Source organism: Poecile atricapillus, chromosome 11, assembly GCF_030490865.1.
Source record: "Poecile atricapillus isolate bPoeAtr1 chromosome 11, bPoeAtr1.hap1, whole genome shotgun sequence".
NCBI classification, from domain to species: domain Eukaryota; kingdom Metazoa; phylum Chordata; class Aves; order Passeriformes; family Paridae; genus Poecile; species Poecile atricapillus.
The window spans coordinates 6,464,987-6,492,145 of record NC_081259.1 but is presented as its reverse complement, the minus strand read 5'-3'; the positions used below and the strand labels follow the sequence as shown (position 1 = coordinate 6,492,145).

General features: G+C 43.8%; 1 protein-coding gene across 1 annotated transcript in view; it reads left to right on the top strand.

Annotated features, from left to right (window-relative positions):
• Positions 1-8,628, top strand: part of SV2B (synaptic vesicle glycoprotein 2B) — a 55,969-nt gene extending 47,341 nt beyond the window's left edge. The window contains exons 10-13 of the mRNA XM_058846878.1: positions 2,298-2,431; positions 3,151-3,351; positions 5,646-5,805; positions 6,843-8,628. Coding sequence (XP_058702861.1) covers positions 2,298-2,431; positions 3,151-3,351; positions 5,646-5,805; positions 6,843-7,026 — 679 coding nt within the window. The 3' untranslated portion in view covers positions 7,027-8,628. The remainder of the gene's footprint in view (positions 1-2,297; positions 2,432-3,150; positions 3,352-5,645; positions 5,806-6,842) is intronic.
• Positions 8,629-27,159: the final 18,531 nt, after the last annotated feature.

The following is a 27,159-nucleotide window of genomic DNA, read 5'->3' as shown; positions in this document are numbered from 1 at the left end:
TGCCTCTGTCACTGACTTCTGCAGAACCCAGGGGATCCCAGCAGCCCTGTGTTGGGATCAGGGCAGAGAGTGCCCACTTGGCTGTGCTGAGCAGCCCTGGATGCAGAGGTGACTTCTTTTTCCTTAGCCCACACTGACATCTACAGGGCTTGGGCAGCTACTGGTAATGAAATCGCTGCTGTATTTCCAAAATAAAAAGCTACTTCTTGAAGATGAACAACCCCAGTATCCATCTTGCAGCCTGGGCTGTGGCCACACTGGGGTGCTTCTCCCACTGCAGTCACTATCTCCCCACAGATGAGTGTGTCACCTTCTCCTTTAGTGTTTTGAAGTCCGTGAATTTGCTCCAGAAGAGCATCATTGCTTTCCTCCCTTTCTTCCCCCTGTTTGGGCCTTGTTGTTTCTCCTTCTGGGTCCACTCTGGGCCCCAGTCAATCTATGTTCCACAGAAATGTAAATCCTAGTCATTCCATTACTACTTTTCAAAATCCCAATAAAAATAAAAAATATTCCTATGCAATTTCTGTGATCTCATTGCCCCAGGCAGACCTAGCAGGATGCTGCTCCAGCTGCCTTGCTGGAGGGAGCTCCTCCTCAAGTGGGGTGGATGTTAAATGTTACACAAAACACTCTTTGTTTTAATCTTCACAGCTGAAACCACATCTCATTGTCCAGCCAACTTGTTCCAATCCCCTCAGAAACTATTCATCTCCATTTCCTTTTTACATATTTGATATAAATCGGTGGGGGACCCCAACATGTGTCCTCATGTGCTTCCACACACCATCCCTGCAGCAAGGAGCTGAGCTTGGTGATGCAAACCTGGCCCCACAGTTCCTGTTCCCCAAAACAAAGTGGTGAGAAGTGGATGTTGGTCAAATTTAGGGACTGGAGACATTTTTCTTATGCCTAGAGGAGGTACTGAATTTTCATTAACTTCACTGAGAACTGAGGATACTCAGGACCTGGATGAAGGCATAAAACTGTGCTGTAAATCACTGTTCTCCCACCTTGGGCCTCTCCATTTTAAATACCCAAAATCTCATTGAGCTAAATTGCAGTAATGCCCAGAAGTTATCTCAGCATGGCTTACAGCTGTGTTTTCCCTGCAGCCCTTGGCTGTGAGCTAAAACTCCATGGATCACCAGGCCATTGCTATCTGACTCTTCTAAACTTGGGTGTTATGAAAGCAAACTGCAGGGGGAAAATGGGTTTTAACAGCCTTTGGGAGTAAATACATCACAGACAAATACATCACTGAGCAAATGCAGAACAGCTTAAATTTTGCTGTAACCTGTGAGACCGTCTACATGGAGCAAAACACTTGAACAATCTTCTTGTGGTATTTTGTGCATTAATAATTTCTGTTAGTAGGCTCAGTCAAGAAGCCCTGCAGCGCTCATTTAAAGGTGTAAACAACCATCACGTTACGCTGTGTTAAAAGTGCTCAATTCAATTAAGCTGCAGAGTACATGTTAGAAGGGTTTTTTTCATCTGGTGACAGTCATGGCCTCTTTAGCTAGAGCAGTAATGCTTGTTCTTAATAGCTCCTTACATCTTCTAAACATGCCTGTGCATTACCTAATACATCTTCTCAGTGTTCCTGCAAAATCTCACAGGTAAATCAATATTGTGTCATTCTTCAGGCAGCCAGGTCAGACATGTCACGCTTCCCATCAGAGGAGAAATCAATCACCTGACACAGTTTATTATTTTTAGTGAAATCTCTTTTCATTACATGATACGTAATAAACCTCGAACAGAGATGGTTACAAGCAGAACTCAGATAATCTCCCCACTCTCTCCAGAATCCCTACTGCATTTTCACTTAAAAAATCACTTTGAGTTTAAACAGCTGTCAGAAACCTTTCACCAAATGGCTCAATAGGCTCCTGATAATGGCTGGCTTTATTTATGATGGAGGGAGGGGGAAACTAAGGAAGGCAGCAAGGTCAGCTCATGAAGGAAATGCCCTGCATTGAGTGAAATTCTCTCTTCTTCAGACAGACTAGGACTGAACATGAGAGGATTTGTGTCCCCTCAGCTTTAGAAGCACATTTTCTCAGATGTGATTATTTTGAGGAATAGAAAAACTGCCAAATCCTAAAAGATCCATGTCTCTTTAAAAAAAATACCTCTTCAGACCCTTATCTCCTAATAAAACACAGAAGGACCTGGAGGGAGTTATGCACTAGAAATTGGAATGAGTGCTCCATCTCTTGAAACGGCCACTGCACACTCTGCAGTGTAGAAAATATCTTAAAGCACAGAGTGAAGTTCTGTTTCCTGCCCCACAGATTTATTGGCATGAAATTCAAGGAAGTGAGATTTGAGGATTCATTATTTGAGGATTGCTACTTTGAAGATGTGAGATCCAGTGAGACCTTCTTTGAAAACTGCACCATCATCTCTACTGTCTTTTATAACACAGGTAATGGGATTCCTGCTGCAGTGTCATTTCTGTAACTAGGAACTACTTTATCAGAAAACCATTTTATTAGAACTGTTTTACCTGTTTTGTGGAAGAAAGGATGGCAGGGGTCTGTGTGTTTGAGTGTGTGCTGGGTAATGAAAGTGGTGCTGGAGGAAAAGAGTGTGATGCATTTGGAAGGAGATCTCAGGTTGCTCCATCAGTGATTTTAACCCCATGGCATCTGGTGTCTCTGTGTGATGTATGGGAAATGCAAAATCCTATGCTCAGGCCCTGACAGGTTAAAGTAATGGCACAATTCTCAGCACTTTACAGCTCTACTCAGTAAAAGTTAAAATATAATTTCAAGCCACCGGCAGTTGAAGATCATCAGCAGTAAAATACTCTGTAATTTATACCAAAAAAAAGCTCTTAATTTCTACTCTAATAAAGAACAAATGATAATGCTATGAAAACCAAAGCCTGCATTGCCCTGTCCTTGTGGCATGGGGATACTGGTTCAGGTGACTCCACAAATAAAAGTAATGCATGAGCTTGCATCAACCAGGAGCCAAAGACTCAGCTGGAGTTTGCCACTCTAAAAAATTTCCACTGAAACAAATACTCCCTGGCTATTTCCACTGGATGAGAAACTTCTCTTGGGTCTTTGGTCTGGTCCTTGCTGTTGTATGAAGGAGTTCAGCCAAGCAGGGTCAAGCCTTTGCCTCTTTCCCTCACAGATCTCTACGAACACAAATTCATCAACTGCAGGCTCATCAACAGCACGTTCATGAAGGAGAAGGAAGGCTGCCACATCGACTTTGAGGAGGACAATGATTTTCTGATCTACCTGGTCAGCTTCCTGGGCAGCCTGTCCGTGCTGCCAGGCAACATCATCTCTGCATTGCTCATGGACAAAATTGGGAGGATCAAGATGATTGGTGAGGGGGACAATGGGTGATGGGGCAGGAGGTGGTGGGAGCACAGCCCTGCAAAGATCCCTGCTTGATGTGAAGGGCTGGCTGTGTCTGCACACGGGCATGGCTCTGGAGGGAATGAGCCATCCTCAAAACAAAAGGAGCAGAAGGATTAAGACTGGAGGGTGAGGCAGGTGATCTACTCCATGGCAGTGAGCAAGTGACCTACTCCCCTCCTCTTCACCCTGCTTTTCTGTGTGTCTGTAACATTTCTTTTTTTTAAATTTATTTTGCCTTTTGTGTCAAATCCTGCACATTTTTTTCAGTGCTCTGCTAATCAGGGTCAGAGCTAAAAAAGGATCTCTTGGTCCTGTTGAGCTGCCACTGAAATCCAAAGCTTCTGTATAAATAAATGAACATTTTGCTTGTAGCAATGAATATTCACAAAGATTATTTGATGTGGCAGCTTGACAGCCCAGGAGTTCCCTCTTTTGGTTTTTATCTGATTTTCAAATGATTGCACAAGGAGCTTCAGAGACCATATGGTAAATTAACTGACCATGTCACAGCCAAGAAAGGAGCCACCCTTTAGGATCATGGGAATAAATTATCGAGTTATCACCTTATCAGCTTCATGAATACTTTGGGAATTGCCGGTGTTGCAGCCTCCAGGGTTCAGACCTTGCTCTCCAGGTACTATGGGAATCATGCCCTGAGGGACAGCCAAAGGAAGGTAATAAAATCAGGGATGTGGCTCAGGGATAAGGGGTGAATCACTCTCTTGAGCTCCTCTCTCTCCTCTGAGAACAGAGGGAAGGTTTAGCTCAGCCTCACCTTCAGACAGGTTAAAGTAGAGCAAGATGACTGATGTCTCAGGAAGGTACACTGAGGGAAAATGAGCATTCATGTGGTGGATTTGGAAAAGACCCAAACAAACTGGAAGGTCTGTGGGAAATAAATTAGAGGAAGCTGAATGAGAATCAGATTGTCCATCCTGCAGACATGTCAGCATTTCAGCATTTTCATCTGGAATTGAGATGACAGCTGGAGCCCTAAATGCTTATTTCTCCTGCAAAATGAAGAGAACAAGACAAAAATTAGTAACGACATGCTGAAATGTTTCACTATGAAATTTCCAATTGAAAAAGCCTTCTGGCATCCCACCTGTATCACGCTGTCGAACATTTTATTTCTGGTCAGCTTAACAGGAAAACTGAATTTCTCCTTTTGTGTTATGTGCCTTCCTGGGGCTTCAGTTCGTTTTTATCATGTTCTGCCAAACCTTCTCTTGTACTAAACAGCAGATCTCTTGGTGCTCTCATGGTGACCAGTGCTGGGCTGGGCTTTTGCAGCAGGGGGAATATCCACACCACACTGTGGGGATGTAGTTTGGCCTTGTGCCATGGAGGAGTAGGGGACATGGAGTCCTGAACAGCAGCTTTTCATAGTGAAAATTGCCATTTTCAGTGGCAAGATGCAACCTAATGTCCAAATTTAAGCATTTCAGTTACACTTCAGCATCCAAATTATTTTGGATGGCGCTAAATTGACACCAAAAACACCAAACAACAGAGAAAATGGTTTGCTTTTCTGGTAATAAATGGAGATATTACAGTGATAACAGAACATTCTGGTGAAAAATAGTTTGATTTTTCACAAATTTCATCTTTCAGGTGAGAATTCCCAATGGGGTAGAAAGCAGTGATGTAGCTATTAATATTTCTGAATCTGAACTGTGCCTAACTGAGCATGAATGCTCTCACTTTCTCCCTCGGTGATGTTCATAAAATTATGGCTCCTGTGCAAATGTGCCATGAAATCTAATGATGTTCTTATAATTAAAAGAGACCTCAAGTGCTTCATACAAGTGACTGTAAATTATCCTAATTGGGACTAGAAATGTGTCAAGTGACTTCAATATGATATGAAATGCACAAGCTTATCACTTGAAACTCAAGTTGAAAAACCTTCACAATGATGCTTCCTCCTCATTGACTTTCATGTTTACTTGTCTCTGCTCTTCCTGGGTCCATCTGGAAGTCTGAGATGCTGGAAGCCTGCCTGGAAAAGCCCATCTTCACAGTCTTTATGGAGCAGGATTATCAGCAAGATCAGGTGGACACTGAGAACGTTTCCAGGCTGGTTTCCAGCATCAGAGAATGACAGATAGGCAGCATCAAGGTGTTTTTGGATTCTCACAGATTTAGTTCTTATTGGGATGAAATGCCATCACTTGGAAGCCATCTTTAACAAATGTTTGCTCAACTGTGGACAGGGGAAGCTGGTGCCAGTGTTCTCCTGTTGGTTTCCCCCCGCAGGTGGCTCGATGCTGATCTCAGCCGTGTGCTGCTTCTTCCTGTTCTTCGGGAACAGCGAGTCGGCGATGATCGGCTGGCAGTGCCTCTTCTGTGGGGCCAGCATCGCCGCCTGGAACGCCCTGGATGTCATCACCGTGGAGCTCTACCCCACAGACAAAAGGTGCTCAGAACATTTCTCCCTTTAGCCTCCACCCTCTACCTAGTTCTCTTGGTTCCCAATGGAAAAAGCTGCTCTAGAGACATGTAGGTGGGGGAGCTGTATATTTTTATTTATTTTACTTTCACCAGTCCTTCAGGGCTTTTAATCCTGGGTCACAACAGACATTTTCAAGCATAATTCTGCTTGTGTGGCAGGTTTAACTCAGGGATCATGTGGACATATGGAGATTATGGGCTGATAAATCAAAGAACCATAGAATCATGGTATCACAGAATGGTTTGGGTTGGAAGGGACCTCAAAGATCAGCTAGTTCTAAAGCCCATGCCATGGGCAGGGCTTTCACCAAATGAAAGATGTACTCTGTCATTTCCATGGATGTGCATGGAGGTCTGGTCTTTCACACTGTATCCCCGAGCCTCTGGGCATGGCTCATCACTGGGGCAGCCTTCCCCTCCAAACCTGGAGAAAACCACGTGCACAGAGTGATTTGAGACACCAGGAAGAACAGGAGACTTTGGGACCACATCCTGCAGATTAAATCTCTCCTTACAACATCATTATAAGCCCCTTTTTGTCTTTTTCAGACTGTTTTGAGGGGAAGCCAGAAATGAAGGAGGACTATACATTGAAAATAGTGTGCTTTTAGCTGCTGGATGAAACAGGATTTAGAGGAGAACTGTGGTTATTTCTCTGGGGACAACCTACTCCAGGCAGCCCTTGGAAAGGCTTTGAGGAGATCTAGAGCAGATTTTGTCCTGCTGTCTTTGGGGAGGGCAAAGGCTGACAGAGTGGGCCACTGTAGGGCTATGGAGAAGGTGAGATGAAAAGGAGAAATGAGTGCACACAGACATTCTCATTTACACAGACATGCAAAACAGTTGCATCTATTTATCAACTTATTTGTTCTGCCCAGTATTACTTACTAGAAGAGTAGCCTGGGCAACATAAGAGAATTCACAAAATTACCCGTCCAAACATTCTCTGATTGTGCCAGAAACTCCCTCCTAACCATTGCTTTCTGCTTTTCTTCCCCACAGGGCAACAGCCTTTGGCATCCTCAATGGTCTTTGCAAGTTTGGTGCCATCCTGGGGAACTCTATCTTCTCCTCCTTCGTAGGGATAACCAAGGTGGTTCCCATCCTTCTGGCCTCCTCTGCTCTGGTTGGGGGTGGCCTGCTCGCTTTGCGCCTGCCAGAGACTCGAGAACAGGTCCTGATGTGAGCAACAGAGGCCAGGGGGCTTGGAGGGGGGGCAGGTGTAGAAGAAGAGCGAAAAAGAGCCATGTCTGGAAAACCCAAAACGCTCATTCTAACTGTTCTGTCAATACCTCAAAGCGAGACAGCAGAGGGAAGGAAGAACCCGCAGGGATATAAACAAAACCATCGTTTCTGACCTTATTACAGCCACAACTGGTGCATGCAGCCCCCACATGCCCCTTGCAGAGCTTGGGTGCCACCCTGCCCATGCTGGGAGCCCCCGCTGTCCCTGTCCACGTCCCTGCAAGGACACCAGACGCAGACAGTGGCTCGGTGTGCGGGTGTGACACGGCAGGACAGACCCCCACCCTCCTGCCTCTGCCCCATGAGACCCTGCCCTGCCTCCCAGCCCTGCTCAGCCATCCACACCAGCTGTGCTCAGAGGCACAGAGCATCCCGGGGGAGCCAGGTAACCAACCTGCAGTAGGTGAGCTCCAGCAACAGGGGTAAGAGTTGCAGATGTGGCCGGGGGGGCCCCAGCTGTCTTGGTTTTGGGATTACCACTCACCTGGAAGAGTGAGAGTCCTGATTTCTCCAGTATGTGAGGGTGGGTGCTCAGCTGTCTCAGAAGATTCAGAGCTTCAAAGCCCTTTACTGTCTTTATTTGGGCACAGGGAATCACTAGGCACCTTCTTGCTGTGGAAGAGAAATATCTAAATAATTATATATATATATATGTATTTACACCTACTTGCAAACGTATGTACACCCATTGAAGTGTTCAGCTATTAAAAGTTAGTATTTTTTATTTCTGTACCCTTAAGATGATTTTAAGAGTCACACTAAAAACAAATCCCAGTAATTCAAGATTATCAGGAGTCATGACCAACTTAGTGACAGTTCATTCTTTACATCCAGATACCAAATATTTAAATGTATTAATGGCTGGGAATATATATTTCTTTAATGATTGAAAGGGTTTTTTTTCCTGCAACTTCACAGAGGAGAAATTGATATGATATTGGAGCATTCCACAAACCAAATGTGTACATATTATCCAGTGTAAATAGGGGATTTTTGCCTAATACCTAGAGTATGGTAACTGACAATTTACCAGCATTTTAGCCATATTATTTGAAGAATATGATGCTTGATTTTCTAATATACTTGGGTCTCATTGAAACACTGTAAGCACAGTTACTTAAAGCCATTTAACTTGTTACACAGGGAATGCACACAGCAAGTTTTCACTGTACAGAACATTAAATTCCCCATTAAGTGGCACAGTTTAGTTTGATATCCTGTGGAGAACATTTCTGAAATTTGTGTGCCCTTTCTATCATACGAGTTAAGTCCTGTAGCACCTAGAGGCAAAGTGAGTTGTGTATTTTGGGCTATGTATTCTTGGGAAACCAGAAATGCAAAGCATCCTGTTCAATAACAGTGCTCATAATAGATAACACTAATTATTTTGTTTCAACAAGCTCAGCAATAGACCAGAATCGATCTGAAACCACCTCATAGTGCAGCTAATTTGTCAAACCAGGATATTTTGTGACATAAAAAGTTCTTTTGTACTTCCGCTGGTGATCTTCTCATTTACCTTTTGTTGGATCTTCTTCATTATTGCTTTTTTTAAAAAATTTTTTGGAGATTTTGGTTTTTTTTTAAGAAAACCAAGCAAGGCCAGGCTGAAATCCTGCAGGAGTGATGTCTCACAGCCCAGGCTGCAGCTGTGGGAGTCAGCGTGCTGCTGCTGCAGGGGCAGCTGAAGGACACACAGCAGGGCTCGATCACAAGCAGAAAATCCTTGCCAATGAGGCAAAAGCCTCTAATGAGCATCGCTTTTATCATTGTGTCAATCAGGGATAAGCACTCATGGATCACCTATAGGCTACAATGGGCTGTTTGAGATTTTTGACCTTTATTCTGAGGTTTGTGAAGTCGGTAAAATCACATGCTGCTGTAATAACCAACCTTATTATGCCTCATTTCTTCATTTTGTGGGTAGCTTAGGGCTTTTTTATTATTATTTATTTTATTTATTTGTCTTCAAAACAACAAGGTTCCCTCTCTAAGGTAGGAGTGAATGTAATTATGTCCTTTGGCAGCAGTTCACAGGTTCTATGCAGAATCACAGCCCAGAATGTGGGGTTTTTCTTTAAGAATATCTGGTCCTTCTGCATGATGAGAGACAGTTTAAATATGTATTTTAACACAAAAGATCACCACGACCTTTAGGTTTCACCCATTTTATTGGGCTGTGCTTGCCAATTACCTCATTGCAACTGGGCAGGGGGGCAAATTTTTGTTTCATTTTCTGGATTATTCGCTTGTGCTGCTCTGAGGAGCCAGAACCTATTTTTCTAAATATTTATTTTGCATAGCATTCCTATTTACATGTCACCCAATGCTCACAGCAAACCTGACTATTTGTGTTCTCCACTGACATTTTGCAGTGACATTAATGACATCATTTATTTTGCAAAACTTCCCTGTTAATTTTCAGAGAAGGAAGAAACTGAAATCTTGAGGAGATAGAAATGGCAAGGTAATATTAGGAAATATTATCCAATCTTAGACACCTTTCTTCCTTGCAGAATGGCTCTTTCAAGGGCTGCTAAATCTCACCTCACAGACCAGCTGGGATGAGGTAAAGGGTAATAGGATCTCACTGTCAATGTCACCTGGAAATTCTTTGCACCCCTAAAATCCATGGGTCAGTCACTTGAGGGCTAAGGGATATTGCACGTGTTGGGACAAGGCTCCTACCCCTGGCTTGACCAGGGAGTTTGTGACCTGACAGGAGAGAGCAAACACACACCACAGCTGGCATGTGAGAGCCTGAGATAAAGGACAACAATGAGCAGAGCAGAGGAAAGGAAAAGCTAAAGAGAGCTCCCATCTCCTGGCTGAGACACCTAGGACTGGACTGAATGGATTCCCACTGTTCTCAGCTGAAAGGCAGAGGCAATGCAAAACTTGCCCTGGGTAGTCCTGCTTCTTCAGGGACAGAGAGATACAGGGCAACAGCTCCAGCTCAGGCACTGAATTTGTGATACCTGGGCTGACATCTCCCACCCAGTTCAGTGGAGACAGGCTTGGTCCATATTCCCAATGTGTTTGTTTGCTGTCCTTGCCATGGTGTAAATCAGTGTGGGTGTCACACTGCTGCTCTCCAGAGCAAAGCAGCTGCTGGGTGCAGACCCCTCTGCATTGGCTGGGGTTTGTTCTGGGCTCAGTTTCAAGCCTTGGCCACCTGCTAGGCTTAGCCTCGGTCACAGACCCTTGAGCCTCAAGCAAGGGAAGATTTCTCCTCAGGCACCTCCTCTGATGGCTCAGCTTAATTTCTGCTGTAAAATCAGCATTGCCTGGGCTGGTCGAGGGCCAGCACATCTCCTCCCTCAGCTGCCCACATCTGCCACAATGAACAGTCTCTCTCTTGGATACACTGGACCTTCCACAGAGAAATCTGCTCATCACAGGTCCCCTGACGGTCCCTGCACAGCACTGTTTCCACGGATTCATGAACTTCACTGCAACAGGGACACAGAGGACCAGGGCAGGGGACTTGCCTTAAATCCCAAAGATCTCTTCTAGAGGACAGCTGGATCTCCTCGTGCATGTGTGGCACACCAGGACAGCCACTTAGCTGATGATAATTGTGGCATGGGAAAGGTGAACCTAAGGAACCCAAACTGGCCTGCTGTGGCTTGGTGTCTTCAGCTCTGCTGCACTGTGGTGGGACAAGTCCATTGCTGAATTTCTGAGCATGCAGACACAGGCTTTTATAGGAACACCAGGCACTGTTGATATTATTAAAGACCAGTGCTATTACAATAAGAGTTCTGCCTCCTCATATTCCCTGTTGATTTAACGGGTTGTGCTGTTGTGATTTATTTACTCCAGTTGTGCAGGACAGCTCCTGTTACTGATTTTGGCTCTGCTACATCCTAGTGGTGGTGGCTGCAGCTTGTGCTGTGTGGGGTGATCCCCTCCTTGCCCATATCAACATTACTATTTGAAATTCCTTGAAATGCTATGGGACTTACAGATGGTGGCATATGGATCTTTTGGACTATGAAGAGCGTCAGTCTTGGAAAACCCATATCCAGTGCCAGAGGTTCTGCACACTGGGAAGTTCTCAGGCATCCTGATGTCCTTCAGTGATGCTGAGAGTGGTCCAGCCCCAAGGCTGCTTTCACACAAGGGCACGGAGCAGGACTGCATGGAGCTGAGCTTTCTGCAGGTGTCCAGGCCCCTTCCAGGTCCTGCTTTGAAACCTCCAACTGCAGAGTATACTCTGATGCTCTTAAGGAGGCCCTAGGTCCTTTTATATTCCCTGCTTGTGTCCTTTGACTTTCCAAAGGAGTCACAAAACCTGAGAGGATATTTTGAAGTTTATGTAGATTTGAGCCCTATGCATTTTATTTTGCATTAAGTTTCTCCCTCAGTTTCTCACCCTTATATTAGCAAATGCTGCTTTTAGGAAGAATCAAGCCTGGGAACTGAAGAAAACAAAATGAAATTAATTTCTTTGCTGTATGTGATGCTAGTGCTGTATAAATGTACACACACTGCAAGTCCCACTGTAAATAACACCTGGTGTCGTGCTTTAATGGAAAGTTTCATTTAGATGTTCAGTCAGCTCTGTGTGTGAAATAGCCAATTCCAGTCCCTTGGTTCCTTTTCTTCATTTAAAACCTTCTTTTATTTTTTTTTTTATTTGATCTGTGTCTGGTTGTCACTGGAAATTGCAGCTGTTCCAATGGACTTTGTTTTTGTTCTCTCTGTCACATTAAAAGGCTGGAAGAAAAAGAATGGCTCTTGTAGTGTTTGTGTTTAATGTACATTTGAGCCGTTTCACAAGGACTCTACTGGGTAACTTTGTACCCTGACACTGTGACGGCTTTCTTTGATGTTTGCTACTTGTTCATCCTTCCTTTCTCTCAAACAATCCCAACTCAATTAAGTCTTCCTTCTATCACAATCATTTCACACTGTGGACTTCCAAATACAGGACATGAGAAAATCTTCACCCTGAAAATTTTTCTGGTAGGAGAAAGCACGAAATATCTTCAAATGCTGTGCAAGACCAAAAAGCTAAATTCTGCATTGTAACAGGAATGCATCCCCAAAGAAGCACTGCTTTTGTGGCCTGGCACACTATTTGCCCACAGTATACTCCCTTCTCACATGCATTCTAGAGAATGTGATCTCTTTCTTTTTATTTGCAGCTCTTTGTATATATCTAACTGTCCAGGCCATGCTTTCAGAACAATGATACAGATAGCAGCAATTGCTGCTCATGGAAAAGAGCTCATGGCAGTGGAGCAGTGGAGTCTGGCTGCCAGACTATGGGACTTACACAAGAATTTCTTTATGTAGAACATAAAATGCAGTGATCCCACTTGTCCTCGGCCCGCTGAAGGGTTTTGATTTGAGTTAGTTAATTAAGAAATTTAAGTGCTGAAAAGTTGTTGGGTAAATCAATGATTAGTGCTCTCATCACATCCACTGCAACAAGCTGAAGGTAATATTAAAGTGAGAGATAAAGAGCCAGAGAGATTGGAAATGTAATAAAGAAGCCATGAAGGTATTTCCATCATCAGGGGACTAAACCAGCGTTTTCCCTCAGCTTGGGTTCAGATGGGTCCCACAGGACCTGTCTGGGCTGGGGTTCCCCTGGGTGAATCAGAGCCAGCAGCAGTCTGGGATTGGTATGGGGCTGCTCTCAGGTGGGAACAGGTAAGGGCTGCTCTCAAGTGGGAACAGGTAAGGGCTGCTCTCAGGTGGGAACAGGTAAGGGCTGCTCTCAGGTGGGAACAGGTAAGGGCTGCTCTCAGGTGGGAGCTGCCAACTGTGACTTTTGCAGTGCTCATGTCCAGAGTGCAGAGCTATGGAATCAACTTTCCCTGAGCCCCTCCTGTGTGTTTGGCCTGTAGGAAAGCGTGCATCAGCAAACACCATCAGAAAGCATTTTCTACAAAGTGGGTTTTTACATAAAGTTCAGAGATTTGCGCTCAAAGCCTTGGAGGTGTTTTTGAGTCATTCTTACTCCAGGCTACTTGACATTCTGCATAAGGCTGAAGTTTCAGTAAGCAGAAAAATCCCATATTTGAATGTTCAGACAGGGTTGCTGATAAAAACAGGGCATAAAACCCCTGACTAATTTTAAATTAAGGCGCAGGGAATTTAAAAACAGGATTATGTGGCACGTCTGCCTGAGATCACATAGGATGGACTGGTTGGTAAGAAAACCTTTACAAATCTGTGTTCCTGCTTTTCCATATTGATGTTCCTGCCCTGACCATCTCATTTTCATCGTGTGGATTTTCTGGCACAGATTCTCGTAGCTACTAATAAATGACCCAGATTCCCTAGATGTGCAAGTTCATCCAAGCTGTCACAGGAGGTTACCTGGTGGAGGAAGGAGGCTGGGGATGATGGCATTCCTAGCAGCCACAAAATCCAGCAATAGGCCTGAGTGATGCTTCTGAATTGTGAAGTGACTTCATATTAGGAATGTGACTTGAGTCAGGTTATGGTAAGATGGCAAATCATTTTACCAGTGCTCTGGTATTTCAGATCCTAATTTGGGGACTTTAAAAGTAGAGACCAAACTTGGCAATCTAAGTTCACATTTGTTGAAAAGACAAGGGAAGAGCAAAACTTGGCCAGGTCCTTGTGGATGGGAAATAGAGCCCAGCTTGGGGCAGAATTTACTGGAGACTGAGCACAAACCATGGTATGATTTTGGGGCTGATACTGAGTCTGTCCTTCTCAGACAAGTTTTTTTGTGAGCAGATGATTATAAACCAAAAAAAACTATCAAAACATTTTTCCTACCATTCTCAGTGAGCAAGGAGAATTAGCTGAAGAACTTTCAGCTACCATAGCCCATGATAATGCAAATAATTAGGGGATTAGATATAATTGTTAACATTTTAAGCGTACAGAGTTATTACTGCACTAACCCATACAGTACTATTTGAAAATACTAAAAGTCAGGTTTAAATTTATTGTTCAGTTCTTTTTTCACCTATAAAAATGTGTGTGTGTATACCTACATACACACATATGCACATGTATGTAAAATCCAATTATTGCACTTGACCTTACTAACGATGCCCAAGCTTTTTGGGGGATTGAAAGACCAGGAGATGGCAGCAGTTGCCCACAACATTGACTGGTCTCTGCTTGCCAATAATTGCTGGAGGCTGTGCCCAGGACCCCCTTCAGACAGGCGAGGTGCTGCAGCAGTGCCATCAGATTCAGCTCACAGGGCTCTGACCCTCAGCGAAATCAGGGAAAAGGGGGTAACAAAAAAAAAAAAAACAGTGATTGGAAAGTTGAGGGAACAAGCAGCCCTGACTAACGCCAAAGCTTTTGGAATGTGAGTTGTGCAGACGTGAAGCGAAGCAAACACAATTATGGGGGAGAAAATAAGAATTTCTGCTTCAGTAGGCTAGTGCAATGGTTTTCAAGCTTTCTCAGCCTGCACATCCTGAGTGTTTTCCAGGGGAGATGTGGATTCCTTGTAATAATGTGGTGGGACTGCAGCTAGAGGAGAAAAGCTGTGGACTGGACAGTGCCTGAGCCGCAGGGCTCTGAGCAGGGGGGCATGGGGTGCCTCCTGGGGCAGCCTGCTGAGATGCTGTAGGGAATGGGCTTTGTGGACAAGGTCTCCAGCCCAGCTAATCATGACAAGATGTCACCAACACTGTCTCAGAAGTTCCTCCTTCCCCAAAAGGCAGAACCTTCTGCAGTTAAAATTTGGGCTGTTAGAAGGAGTCTCAGCACAGAGTGGTTTGGTGAACCCCTCCCACATCTCTGTATGAGCAATGTAAGTCAGGGGACAACACAGGGGTTTCTAAGTGCTTTGCTTATCACCTCAAAACAGCTTGAGGCCACAAACCCTCAATGCTTTCCCTATATGGGTGATTCAGATCAGAATTCCGATCCTGCTGGGAATTAAGCAACTAAAATCTACATTGCAGCTGTCCTGCCCACGGCTTCCAGAACCCACAGAGCCAAGCCTGAGGCTTGTGATCCTCTCAAGCAGGGCTTTACCCCAGCCTTAGGAGCTGGTTCCCACCACACCTGGCTACAGCTGAGGGCCACCATGGATTTTGTGTTGATGTTTTCTCTCTGAAAAGAGAGAACAAGCTTAGAATTCCCTGGAAAGCTTTTCCTTCACTATAGAAAATAAACAAAAGGGCTACTCAGTAAACACAAACAGAGCTAACAGCGAGGAAACTAAAGCCAGATCTCAAGTGGCTTCATTCCTAGCTTTTGTTATCCTGGCAAAGTAAAGAGACACTCCAGGGAGGACGTAACTTCCCAAGGCTGCAGCCTGTCCAGCAGTGGAGTGCCATGGGCAGGACAGGAGCAGGATCCCCTCCTGTCCTGGGGTTTCAGAAGAAGTCTTTAAGATTTCTCCAGAGGGAGCCCTTTCTTAGCCTTGAAATCTTCTGCTTCAGAATGGAAAAAGAATATTGCACTCAGCCCTTCAAAATACATCTTTGAATGATAAACTCAGCTCTTTTATCCTTTCTTATTTAGGATAAGGATAAGACCTTTGAAATCATCCCAGCAACCCTGTTCCTTCTCTTAGATCCCTGAACAACAAACTGCTCTGAAGAAGCCAGCCTCATACCGAGCCCTTAGGCCTATAAATATTTCAGAACAACTATTTACAGCCCTCTTTTGACACTATCCAAAGAGACCATAAAGAGTTCTGAGCAGCCCTGGCTCTGCACAGGACCCTGCTAAGTTACTTTGTCCCCTTTTGCATCCCACCTGGCAGAGGACAGGAATAGTGTCACCTTTGTGTTGATCCCTGGGACAGATCTCTTGCTCTGTGTGGGGTGACCCCTACATTAGGGGCTCGAGAGACCTTCTCAGACAGATTTTCTGAGATTTTGGGTTTGGGGTGACAGTTACTATTCCATGTCCTTGCTGACACTTGTCTCTGGTATTGCAGAATGCCCTTCCTCCAGCTCAGTTAAAGCAGCTTTTTATAAATGCTACACATTTAGAAATAACCAGTTTCCCTGTCTCCACGGGTCAAGGTTCAGTATAAAACTTGTGGGAAGAAACTCTCATTAAAGGGAAAAAAAAAAGGTAACCCTGGGCGAATGCCACATCACCACAGAAGAGTTCAAGGCTGAAGTTAAGTGTATCCTTAAATCATGAACATGATTATTGCAACCTTCCAGTGTCCACTGGGGATGAAATATTGCCTTGATAGGCTTTAGAGACAGGATTTCATAAAGAGGAAATCTAGATGGGAAAATAAAGCAGGGAAATCCAACAAAATCCAACAAAAAAAATTGCCCCAAATTCAAACCCAAACACTTTTCTGACCATATCTCATATTAAACAGGGGTACCTCCCAGCAGAGCAGGTTGCTCAGAGCCCCACCCAGCCCTCTCCCAGTAGCACATTGGTCATGGTGCAAGGGCAGAGCCCTCAGCCTGGATCTCTGCTGTGTGTGCAAGCCCCAGGCTCGTGGAGCTGTGGGTGGCAAATTCTCTGAATGAGAATTAGGGTGGCGGTGTGGCTCACTGGAAAGCTGACAGCTCCTTCTCACTTTAGAAGACTTTCTGAACTAGAACTCTGAGGTGTCTCAGGGCACAGCAAAATCTGGGAAAATTGCCTTCTGTCTCCTTTTCTCTCTGGGTTTTCTTTTTTCTCTTCAGGTATGACTTCCCCAGGTATCCTCCCTTGCTTGATGCAGTTGGAATCTGGTGACACGATGCAAAAGAAATGCTGATTTTTAAGCAAGATTATGCAAATCCAATATGTTCAGTCACTGCAGTCCTGGGAATTCCCTTATCAGCAACATAATCATTGAGAATGAATTCCCCCAGTCTGTGAGATAATGGCAGGGAAGGAGTGAGGACTGAGCTAATCACCAGGCTTTACTCAGCCAGGGCATCCTTGTACATGACAAGGAATGAGCACAGGGTGAAATGTTTGTACCACAGAGATTTCCAGTGCAATGACCCTGCTTTCAATAGGCCACAAAGAATTAAGGCCAATGTGGAAGACAATCTAGATCTTTCTGTTTGCCACATAGGGATCCTGGTCTAGTTTGATGTCTGTCTTTGAGCTGATTGAGGAATAAAGCACTGAAATTTTCTGTCTCGAGTTGTTCAGTGGTCATAGACCTGAGCTGTTAGTTCTTGTGCTCCCCTTTGAAACAAAAAAGTGTTCCTTGGCATTACATTTATGAATAAAGTCGTTGGGTGGTGGCCTGATAAATTTGATTTCAAAATGAGATGTGGGGCATAATGCTGACTACTTATTTTATGTCTTTGCTACCTTCTTACTACCAATCACAACTCACAAGTGACTACTTTGTTTTCCTCTGGGCATGATTTAGCTTTATTTATTGGCATTGTTCTTATTACTATTCATAAAAGAAATTATCAAGGTAACCTGGTTGATGGACTTCCAAGCATTTGGTAATGACTTCTGCAAATCATGAAGAAAAATGAACCTTCAAAACTGAAGACATAAGCAAAAGCAGGGCAAGGGGATGATGAGCTTTAAAGAATAGGTGTCCTTTCAAGCCAAAGATTAATTCCAGATTAAAATTATCAAACAGTAAATAGTACACTTGAGTCTTCGTCAATAGAAAGCAAATTTACCCTGTTGCAAATATACTAATCACTAGCCTAGCAACTCACATTATTAGCTGACAATAATTATTCTCTCCAAGGGAAGTACAGCCCTTCAAAGGAGATTGCATCTTAAATCACGGCAAATTTTAATTTAAATTAAAAGTGTAGGAATGCACACAATGCCCCATCTCTCTGTTATCCGTCCAGGATGGTGTCATTACAGTGTTTTAAAGACAGCCCCAATCATTGAACTAAATACCTGCAGCCTAACACCTCGCAATTTCATTTTCTCCTTGTCAGACTGTGTAATTGATATTTGTACTGGAGGTAACAAAACAGAAAATGTGAAGGTAAGGTGTTGGTAACTGTGCCATTACTGTCTCTTAAACTGCCTGAGAGGTGGCGAGGATGGAGTGACAGTGGGGAACTGGTGCCTTTGTAACTGGGCACAAAACCATCCACGGGGCCTAAGGCTGCAGTCAGTGCCTCTTGGACTGGGATAGGTGTGAGGTCTTCTCACAACACCCCGTGTGCCTGTTCCTGCTGGAAACCAAGTCCTGCAAAGAACCGAGTTCATTGACTTCAGCGAGATCTCAGCTTGCTGCAGGGTGTGACTGGGGATGTGGAGAGTCAGCCCCTGGGAGGTGGCAGGAGATGGGGCTCTCCAGTCACCTGCAGGGACAGATGGAGGGAGCTGAAACCTTCACTGGTGCCTTTGCTGTCTGACTTTCATGATTCATGCAGTCTTGAGGATTGACAGTTCCCAAGCACAGTCACAGAGAAGTGACCGATTCTGTTCCCCTTGTTCTGAGCTCAAGGACAGGGTAATGGGATCTGTTTCATGGGCTTTTTGCTGAGAGTGAAATCACCAGCTGAATTACAGAGATTTTTCTGCCTGTGTGGGAGTTTGTTTTCTCCTCCAAATGCCTTGGGCTCAGTGAGAGCACTTCTTCTATAGAAGATAGCTCAGAAGTGTCAAACTATGGTGAGGGCCAGGTAATTGCAAAACTTTTCTCTGAAGAAGGCTCACAGACTCCTGTCTTTCCAGGTGCCACAGCAAGATTTTCCTTGGCCATCACAGCTCTGAAACCATCTAAATGCCCAAATCTTCTCCATTGACTTCTAATTCTTTTCATGTTGTCCTTTCAAGTTTGTACAACACAAAGCTCAACAGGGCTGGTGGGTTAGGGAGATGCAAATGCCCTACAGAAGTGACCCTGAGTCTGAAGACTAAAAACCAGGACCTTTGGGTTAAAACTGCTCATCAGGTAAACAAAACAAAATCCTAATACCTCTCAAATGTGAATAATTTGTTGAGAATATCTTCCGGGGTGATAGATAATTGTATCTGTTCTGCCTCCAAAGCAGCTCAAATCAGCCCAGTGACATTTGTCACAAGTGGAGGCAGTTATTAATAGGCTGCATACTTATAAAACTTCTTTACAATGCAAATTGCTTCTTACTGTCTTTATCCCAGATTTGGGGATGTTTTATCCATGTATTCCTGCCATCTGACTCCTGAGTTGAATCTAAATATCCTGAAGGAAAGAGGAGTGAAAGCCCTGTTGACTCCAAAGCTTTGGACAGCACCGGGAGTTCTGGAGATGTGTCCAGGGGGGATGTAGGACACTGGTCCAGCAGGACTAAAAGACTGTGATGCCTCCCTTACTAGTAAAAAGCCCACCAGAATAAATCCCAGAATATGGCCAATTTACTTGCTCACCACTGGAGCTGCTTGTACCCATCCACTTGGCAACACTGATTGAATAAGAAGTTTAATTTATTTGGATTTCAGAGATGCTTTGGCAAACGTAGAGTGGGGATCACCCTGTCTTCTTTCCAGCATTACATGAAATGTGTATTTTTAGCACTTGAGCTCAGAACTAATTTTTCAGGAATTTCACAGCTTAAGCCTCTCGATTTGGAAAATAATCAGCGAAACATTAAGCAAGGCTGGAGGTAATGGGGCTGGGGCCAGCTGTGAGCCCTTTCTGATGTCCCATGTTGATTGCTGGCTTTATCCTCAGTGTCAGGAAGAAAAACAGGAGAAAGCAAATACAATGCAACCTCCAAGCAGAATATGTAAACATAAATCATCAAATAATAGTAGCAGTGACCCAGGGACAAGCAGTTGCTGGAGAGGAGAGGCTTTCAGACTCCCAGATGAGATTTAAAATCAAAGTCCTGAGCTCTTCTTGTCAATAATGGATTAATGAAATGAACAGACACAATGTGCATACTATGGGAAGATGCAGAAAATAAAGTACTGAAATCCTGGCTGTATTTTTGTGTGCAGCACAGTAGACTGGGTTGTTCTAAGAACTGAATTCTTGCTTCTTTTAAAATCTGTCTCCATACTGAAAAAATGCCCCTATATTTATACACAGATGAAATTAGACTTACTGTAATGTGTATATTACATAAACAGACTCCAGTAGCTCTTGGGGTCAGATATGATTTAGAAATGCACATTACTGTTATTATTAATAATTATGATCATGACCAGCTGGAGTTTATAACTCAGGACATACTAGCCATGGCAGTTTATTACTAATGTATGTGTCCTGATCATTATCTTATAAAACAACCAACCAAAGTGCTATACTGTGTATAGGAAATCATCCCCTCTGCACTGCTAAGTGAGCTAAACACATAGGTACCATTAGTCCTCCATTATATACTCTTCCAAGTACAATTAAGTGCAGACAGGGTCTAAAACTGGGGCCTGTTGTTTTTCCCCTGTGCATCATGTAGGTGGAGTTGGTTTATTACACCCATTTCAGTTCTTGTTTTTTAAAAAAAGAATAAAAGCTAAATGGTCTCATTAAAACCTCATAGAGGAAATTTATTCATCCTACTGAAATATTTTTGGGCTCTTCCGAAACCAGTAATCAGCGTCTGAAGACAGTCATCTGCCTTGCTAATGGACCACAGTTACATGTGTAATTGATTAATTAAGGAACGAAAATCACTGCTGAGACTAAGGGAAACATCCACAGCTTCAGCAGGCATCAAAGTGAAATAGCAGCTCCTCCTGGGCAAAGCAGATGAGACTGTTTCAGGTATTTTTTTCCATTTTAGACTGCTCTATCTTCTCTGTACACGTTGTTGTTTGGTATCCCAGACTTTTCTGTGGGGGTAAGAAACAAGGAAAACAAGAAACACTCCAGCCCTCCTTTTCCAGCTGGCAGAAGGAGCACAGTGTGGCTGGGTTTGAGCATGTGTGTGTTTATCCCCTTGCAGTCACTCACTGGCTTTGTGTGCATGAGCAATCACGTACATGGAAAAAGGCAATGGAGGCAACTCAAACAAACAAGATCTTTGGCAAGCTCTGGGTGAGCATGGTGGCATCTGCTACTCTTTGCAAGCTGTGTTGTCATGATTTCCCTCCTGTGGAGGTTGTGCCTCCTGTCTCACCACTCATTTCACCAGTTTGGGGCTTCACCGATGCTTCACAGCAAAGCTCTTGCAGGTGCTGGCTGAGGAGAGGTTCCACACACAGGCAGAGCCAAATATCAACACCTCAGCAGATATTCTGAACAGGGGAAATGGTGCTGTCACCTCTGGTGAGCTCATGGTGAGTGTACACATTGCTAGGCAGAGGAGCTGTGCTCCACTGGAGCTCTTTCAAGGCATGAGAGTCCTTCAAGAGCAGGAAGAAGTGGGACACAGGGATTCTGCCTGCAGACAGCATGGCTGGTGCTGAGGTCTTGCTTCTTCTGTTTAACACCTGAACTGAGAGATTCCTTGCACTTTGAAAGAACTTTCAGAAGTTTCTGGTGATATCTGTACTAGGGGCTGCATCTAAGAGAAAATAAAAGATAGGCATAAATATTTCCTGTCACTAAATCTATTGTTTTTCTGTGTCTCTCGTTGCCTCAGTTTGATCTTCACAGCGCTCCAGGCAGATCCAAAGATCAGGCAGATTTTATAGTGGGTTAGAAAGAACCAAAGTATTGAAATATGATAAAAAGTCCTAAACCTATTTTTAGATAAGCATCTTGAGCCGTCTAATAACTCAACCTTTGGCAACTCAGCCAGGCAGCCCAACCAAAGCCAGTTTTTAATAGTCAGAGACTGAGCTGTTTAGCTTGCTCTCTTCATCTGCCCATTAGACACCTCCCATTAGGCATTACCGCTCCAGTTGTGCACTGGTCAACAAACTCTTGGAGAACAGATGGCTCAGACAGATTTTCTGTAGACCAGAGTCAGGCAGTTTCAGTGCCTTTATGTTCTTGAGGATATGGATGGTGTAGGTACAGCTCTGGACTCCTCACTCCCTGTATTCTGGCATAAATACTCTCATAACCAGCCCACTGCACACCCTCCAGGGGGTTGTTCCTGCTGATGTTGATGTGCATGAGCACAATTTGTGTTAGTGATGAGTTATCTCAGTTGGTCATGAAAAGGCAGGAGTATAACTGAGGCACTGAATGCTTTTCACTCAAATAATTTTATTACATGATGAATTTTCAAGTGCTGGGAATTGTAGGTAGGCATCCACAAGCAAACATCCCTAAGTTACCTTCAGATTTTGTAACATCTGAGTTTAGTTTTTAGGCAGCTAAAATGAAGTATATGGAAATTGTCTGGCTTTTATGGCAGTTGTGAATGATTGCTAACCTCAAAATTCTTAAAAGCAGCATTTTTGTGCATTTATTCCTCAGAGCTTATGTCACATTTGGAGAACAAATTGAACCCTCTCCTCTCAGCTTCCTTAAGCTTTTGCTTGTGAGTGGCAAAGATCTGAAGTTGGGTACATTTCCTTAACTGCACCTTAAGGTATTTGCCCCTAACTGCTATAAACAGCTGTCATAAGCAGCCTTTTGGAGGTCACTTATGCCTGCATTGCTATCCAGTGCCAAATAATGATTTGGCAAAGCACTACACAACTGGGCTGAATTTTAAGTATGGCATTAACTGTGTTTAACTCTGCTTGGTGTCAGCGGGGCTTACAATGAGTTTTAAATGTTTCACTGAACAAGGATGGATTCAAGCAGGTGCTTATTGTTCAGCAGGCACAAAAGCACCTGACTGAATCAGGACCTAAGAGAGATGAATGGAGAGAGTTACAGAGCAGCTGTGTCCCTGCCTTCCTAGCAGTGAAATTTCCATCCAGGGAGCAGGTGAAAATGGAAAGGAAAAAGAAAAACTATTTCAAATTAAAGAAGGAAGGGAGAAAAACACATGTTGGGTCACTGTGGGTATGCTTAGAGTGATGTGTTGACTCTGACAGACTCCTGGGTATGGATGTCTCCTCTTTGTGAGGGGCAGTCTGTCTGATGGTTATGAATGATGGCCAAGTGGAAGGATCATCAGGACAAGTGCAATCCTATTCATAGTCCATAAAATAGCAGAAGAGACGCTCCCAGTCTTCTCACTTACGTCAGCTTTGAGACTAAGCCAGAAAACCTGTTATTATGGAACAACTTTGTATGCATGTGCATGTTCATTGTGTGTCTGGGTTTGCAAAACCTGTCATTGTCAGACACAATAATGGCATTTTACTGGACAGAAATTGAACTTTCCTTGTCTTTTTAGGTTTTTATTTTGAGAGGAAAAACTGAGAGGTCTGCTGCCCCCTCAGCTTCACTGATTTATGATTGAGGCTTATTTTATTGTAGATTTTATTTTCTTGTGCATTCAGATGATAACAGGGTTCAGGAGGAACAGCATGAGTGACATCCAGAATGCCTCTGTTTTCTTAAGGATTATGTAGTTTGTCTGTTGTCTGATCTCTCGCAAACAATTAAACTTCCATCATGGATTTCTACTTTATTTATAAAATAGATATTTCAGTACCTACCTAAGAGGCCCCATATAATCACAGTCTGGTTTGGGGACATTCTAAGATGATCTAGTCCAAACCTTCTGCCATGGACAGAGACATCCAGCCTGACTTTGAACAATTCCAAAGGTCGGGCAGCCACAGCTTCTCTGAGCAACTTGTTCCCATGTTGCACATAGAGCAATTTTGTGGTTTTCCTGTGTCTCCAGGATTATAACAGTAGCTCTGCATTGAACTCTCACTTCCCCCTTATCTAGATGGAAATCTATTTTGCACACACACACACCCCCACACCACTCAGTTCATGTTTTCATCTCTTGGGAATATTTAGTCTTCCTATGAAACCCAAGCCAACACAAAGAAATCAATTAATTCTGACTCGTGAAGACAATGATACTGCGGAAGGAGAATAGATGAGTAGCGGATGTTTAGTCTAATGGATGATGAAAAGCTAAAGTGTTTTAAACACTGATGTATTACCACTGAGACCAACAGTGGGATTTAGAGAGAAGAGGAACTGTGGCTCCTCATTTTGCTGGCACCTCCATTTTTCAGGTTGGATCCAAAGGTCTGTCCCAGCTGGTACCAGGGACAGCAGGTACCCTGTGGGGTAGGGTGGCTGCTGAAAGCCAAGGGCCACATTCCATCCTGATCCAAAAACAAGAAAGGTGGCATGAAAGTGCTCATGGTTAAGACTAAAATCAAGAGAAAACAGAGTGGAGGGTAAGAAAACAGTGAAGTGATAGCAGTGAACAGGAAGGGCAGGGACATCTGCAGGGCAGCCTCTCAGTCCTGATTTGCAGAGGGTAATGATGGCAAGCTCTCAGGTCCTCCTCATGCAATTCAGATCTGCTACAACAGAAGCAGTCTACAGTATCCTTGGAGCTGTTCCAGCTGTCAGAGACCAGCCTGGAAGCGTCTCACATGTGTTTGATCCATCGTGGAATTGTCTGAGTTTCAGGAAAAATGGAGGGTGAATCCTAGGGCTGAACTTGAGGGAAGAGCTCATTGCTAGCACAGATACAGCTGCTGCAGCTTCCCCTGGTAAACTGCACTTTTAGGAGCATGTCTCCTTCCACTTCCTCTGCAGTGGTAAATGCAGAGGCTTTCTGGCATCACTCTGTCTCCTGTAAAGGGTTATAAAAGTGCAGTTAAGCACTGGAGCATTTTACAGCCCTGACCACCCCAGCTACAATGAAATAGATTAACAATTCTCCTTGTGGACCCCTTCCAACCCAGGACATTCTATGATTCTATTATTCTTCCAGCCTTCATTTAAGTTCCTGAAAGAACCGAGAACAATCTGCTTTGTGGCCCTGACTTTGCTCAGTGGATTTAAGGGAGAGATCCACACAAACTTGAGCTCCACAAAAGAACCTGACAAAAGAAGCAGGGACACAGATTTTTGATGGCTCCAATCACCATTTGATTCTTTATTTGCTGCTGCCAGAGAAATTGTGTTGCTGCAGAGTATCTGTATGTTGATGATAACCATCAAAGGCAGAGAGTATATGAAATAATTAAATTTGTAATTACTTACTGCAATAAAATGCAGTAAAATGCTCCATTCCCCTCTAAAGGACTTCCTCCCTTCCCTGTACCTTGCTCACCATCCTGCAAAGCACAGGAAATTAGCAGCTGGGAGGGTTAGATTGTAATAATGTCCCAGTGAAGAAAACCCTAAAGCAGTTGGTAACATTAATGTAGATACCTGGGCTTGAGCATGGGCTCCTGCCTACTGCAAATACAATCTTTTTATATTTACTTGACACCTGCAAAATGAAGATCTAGATGACATGCTTAGCTTCACTAAATGGATTTCTTTAAAAAATGTCAACTCTTTCCCTCCTCCCTTTCATTATGTCCCTCCCAAACTCATTCTCTATAGAGACATTATTATTTCACAGGTAGGAACCAGCCAAAAAAGTTTTTTGAAGATGCCTTTGTCAAATTTAGCTGAGTTTTGTTTTTGTGTAGGGAAGTTTGGGCTAGGAACCAGTGAGGACACATGTTTGTGTGTTCCTGTCTCCAGTGAAATGTGCAGGAGTCAGTGCTGAGGGGCTGACAGGCTGAGCTGGTCCCACTGAGCTGTGCCTCAGGCAGGGGAGCTGCTCCCCCCAGGATAATTCCTGTTCCTTCAAGGTGTGTGGCTCAGTTCCCATGCCAAAAACCAGTCCTCAATGATGGCTCAGGAACAAAATGCTCACATGTCATGAAATGCATTCTTAGATTTCAGTTGTCAGCTTTAAGCCTGATGCTGGTGCTGCTGCCTTAAAGCACACTCCTTCTTCTTCCCATTGCTTTAATTGCTGCACAGTCAGCTGGTCTGGAGCATCCAGCTCAGATCACCAGGGACCACAATCACTGCTGCTGCCCCTAAATCAATGAAATTTAGCTGGTCTGCCTCACTGGAGACTCAGGTCACCTCTTCCATTTGTCCCAAATCAGGCAGGGCTCTGGGTTTCTGTATCCATTCTGAATCAACATCTGCCATCTGAAGTGCACTCAGTGCCTGCAGAGCGAGCTCCTGAAGAGGTACATTCATCTGACAAACATAATATTTAGTGTCTGCTAAGACAGAGGCTCACGAGAACAGACCATCCACTTAAGCAGAGAAAATATAAGAGATTGTGTTCAATGTACTGTATACAGGAGTCCCTTTTTCAGCATATACCCTATTAAATTAACTGGAAATGAGTGTTCATCAGTCTCTAAGGGAAAGTGCCTGAAGCCTTTTCTTTTCTCTTCACATCAGACATTCATCAGGCTTTTGATCTTACTGCTCATGACTATGTTGGCTTACAGAAAAGGTCAGGAAACAGCTCTGCAAATACAAGTAGGTTTTCCAAGGGCTAAATCCCTTGGTTCACAGGTGAGAATTTTTCAGTAACATAATGGTCACATGCAGCAGGTCAATCATATTCCTTTTATTCAGTCTGATGTTAAGATTGTATGGAGATTTCAAATTCCCCATTGTTTCTCTCCAGAAGCAGGATGAATTCAGAGTCAGGGTAAAGTTCTACTAGTTTTGCATGCTTGAAACCTTCAGGTCTTTCTACTTACTCCAGGCATCCTCTTCAAGAAAATTCATGTTGATGACTGTCAAATAATCTTCCAGTTTTTGGCAAACAGCTTAGTATTTATGGAAAATGGCTGGCCTCAGCTATTCTTTTGAATGTTTTTTTTTTTACTTCTGGTGGAGCATGAATATCTCCTCTGCATTGGTAAGGAGCTTAGAGATACATCTAAAATCATTTGCTCTCACTCAATTTGCTTATAGGCATGGAGACAAAGTAGAGGTTTGTTTTTGTCTGAGTGTCTCCTTCTAGTGCTTCTTGTTATATAATACTCTATATAACTTACTGGGAACAAAACAGATGGTTTTTGTCATAAAATCCTGCTCTGAGACACATGAATCAGGTGAATCTCACACAATTGCTTGCTGAACTGGGTGGCAGAGTCCCTCTGCAGAAGGCAGCTCAACTCTCCCACTTTTCTTCTCTGATTTTATTTCTAAAATACACCGAAAACAAACTCCTGAACTCAGGCTCTGGAGAGAAGTTTAAAGCCCCACTTGCAATCTGCACATCCCCACTTGGGGAGGGAGAGCCATCCTGCAGGCTTCCTGACAGATGACATCTCCTGCAGTTATGACTCCACAAAGGGGCTCCTCTTGTGCTTTGTGAAGCTTTTCCAAGTGATAAATGGAGTTTTCCTGTCTCTCCATATTCATCAAAAC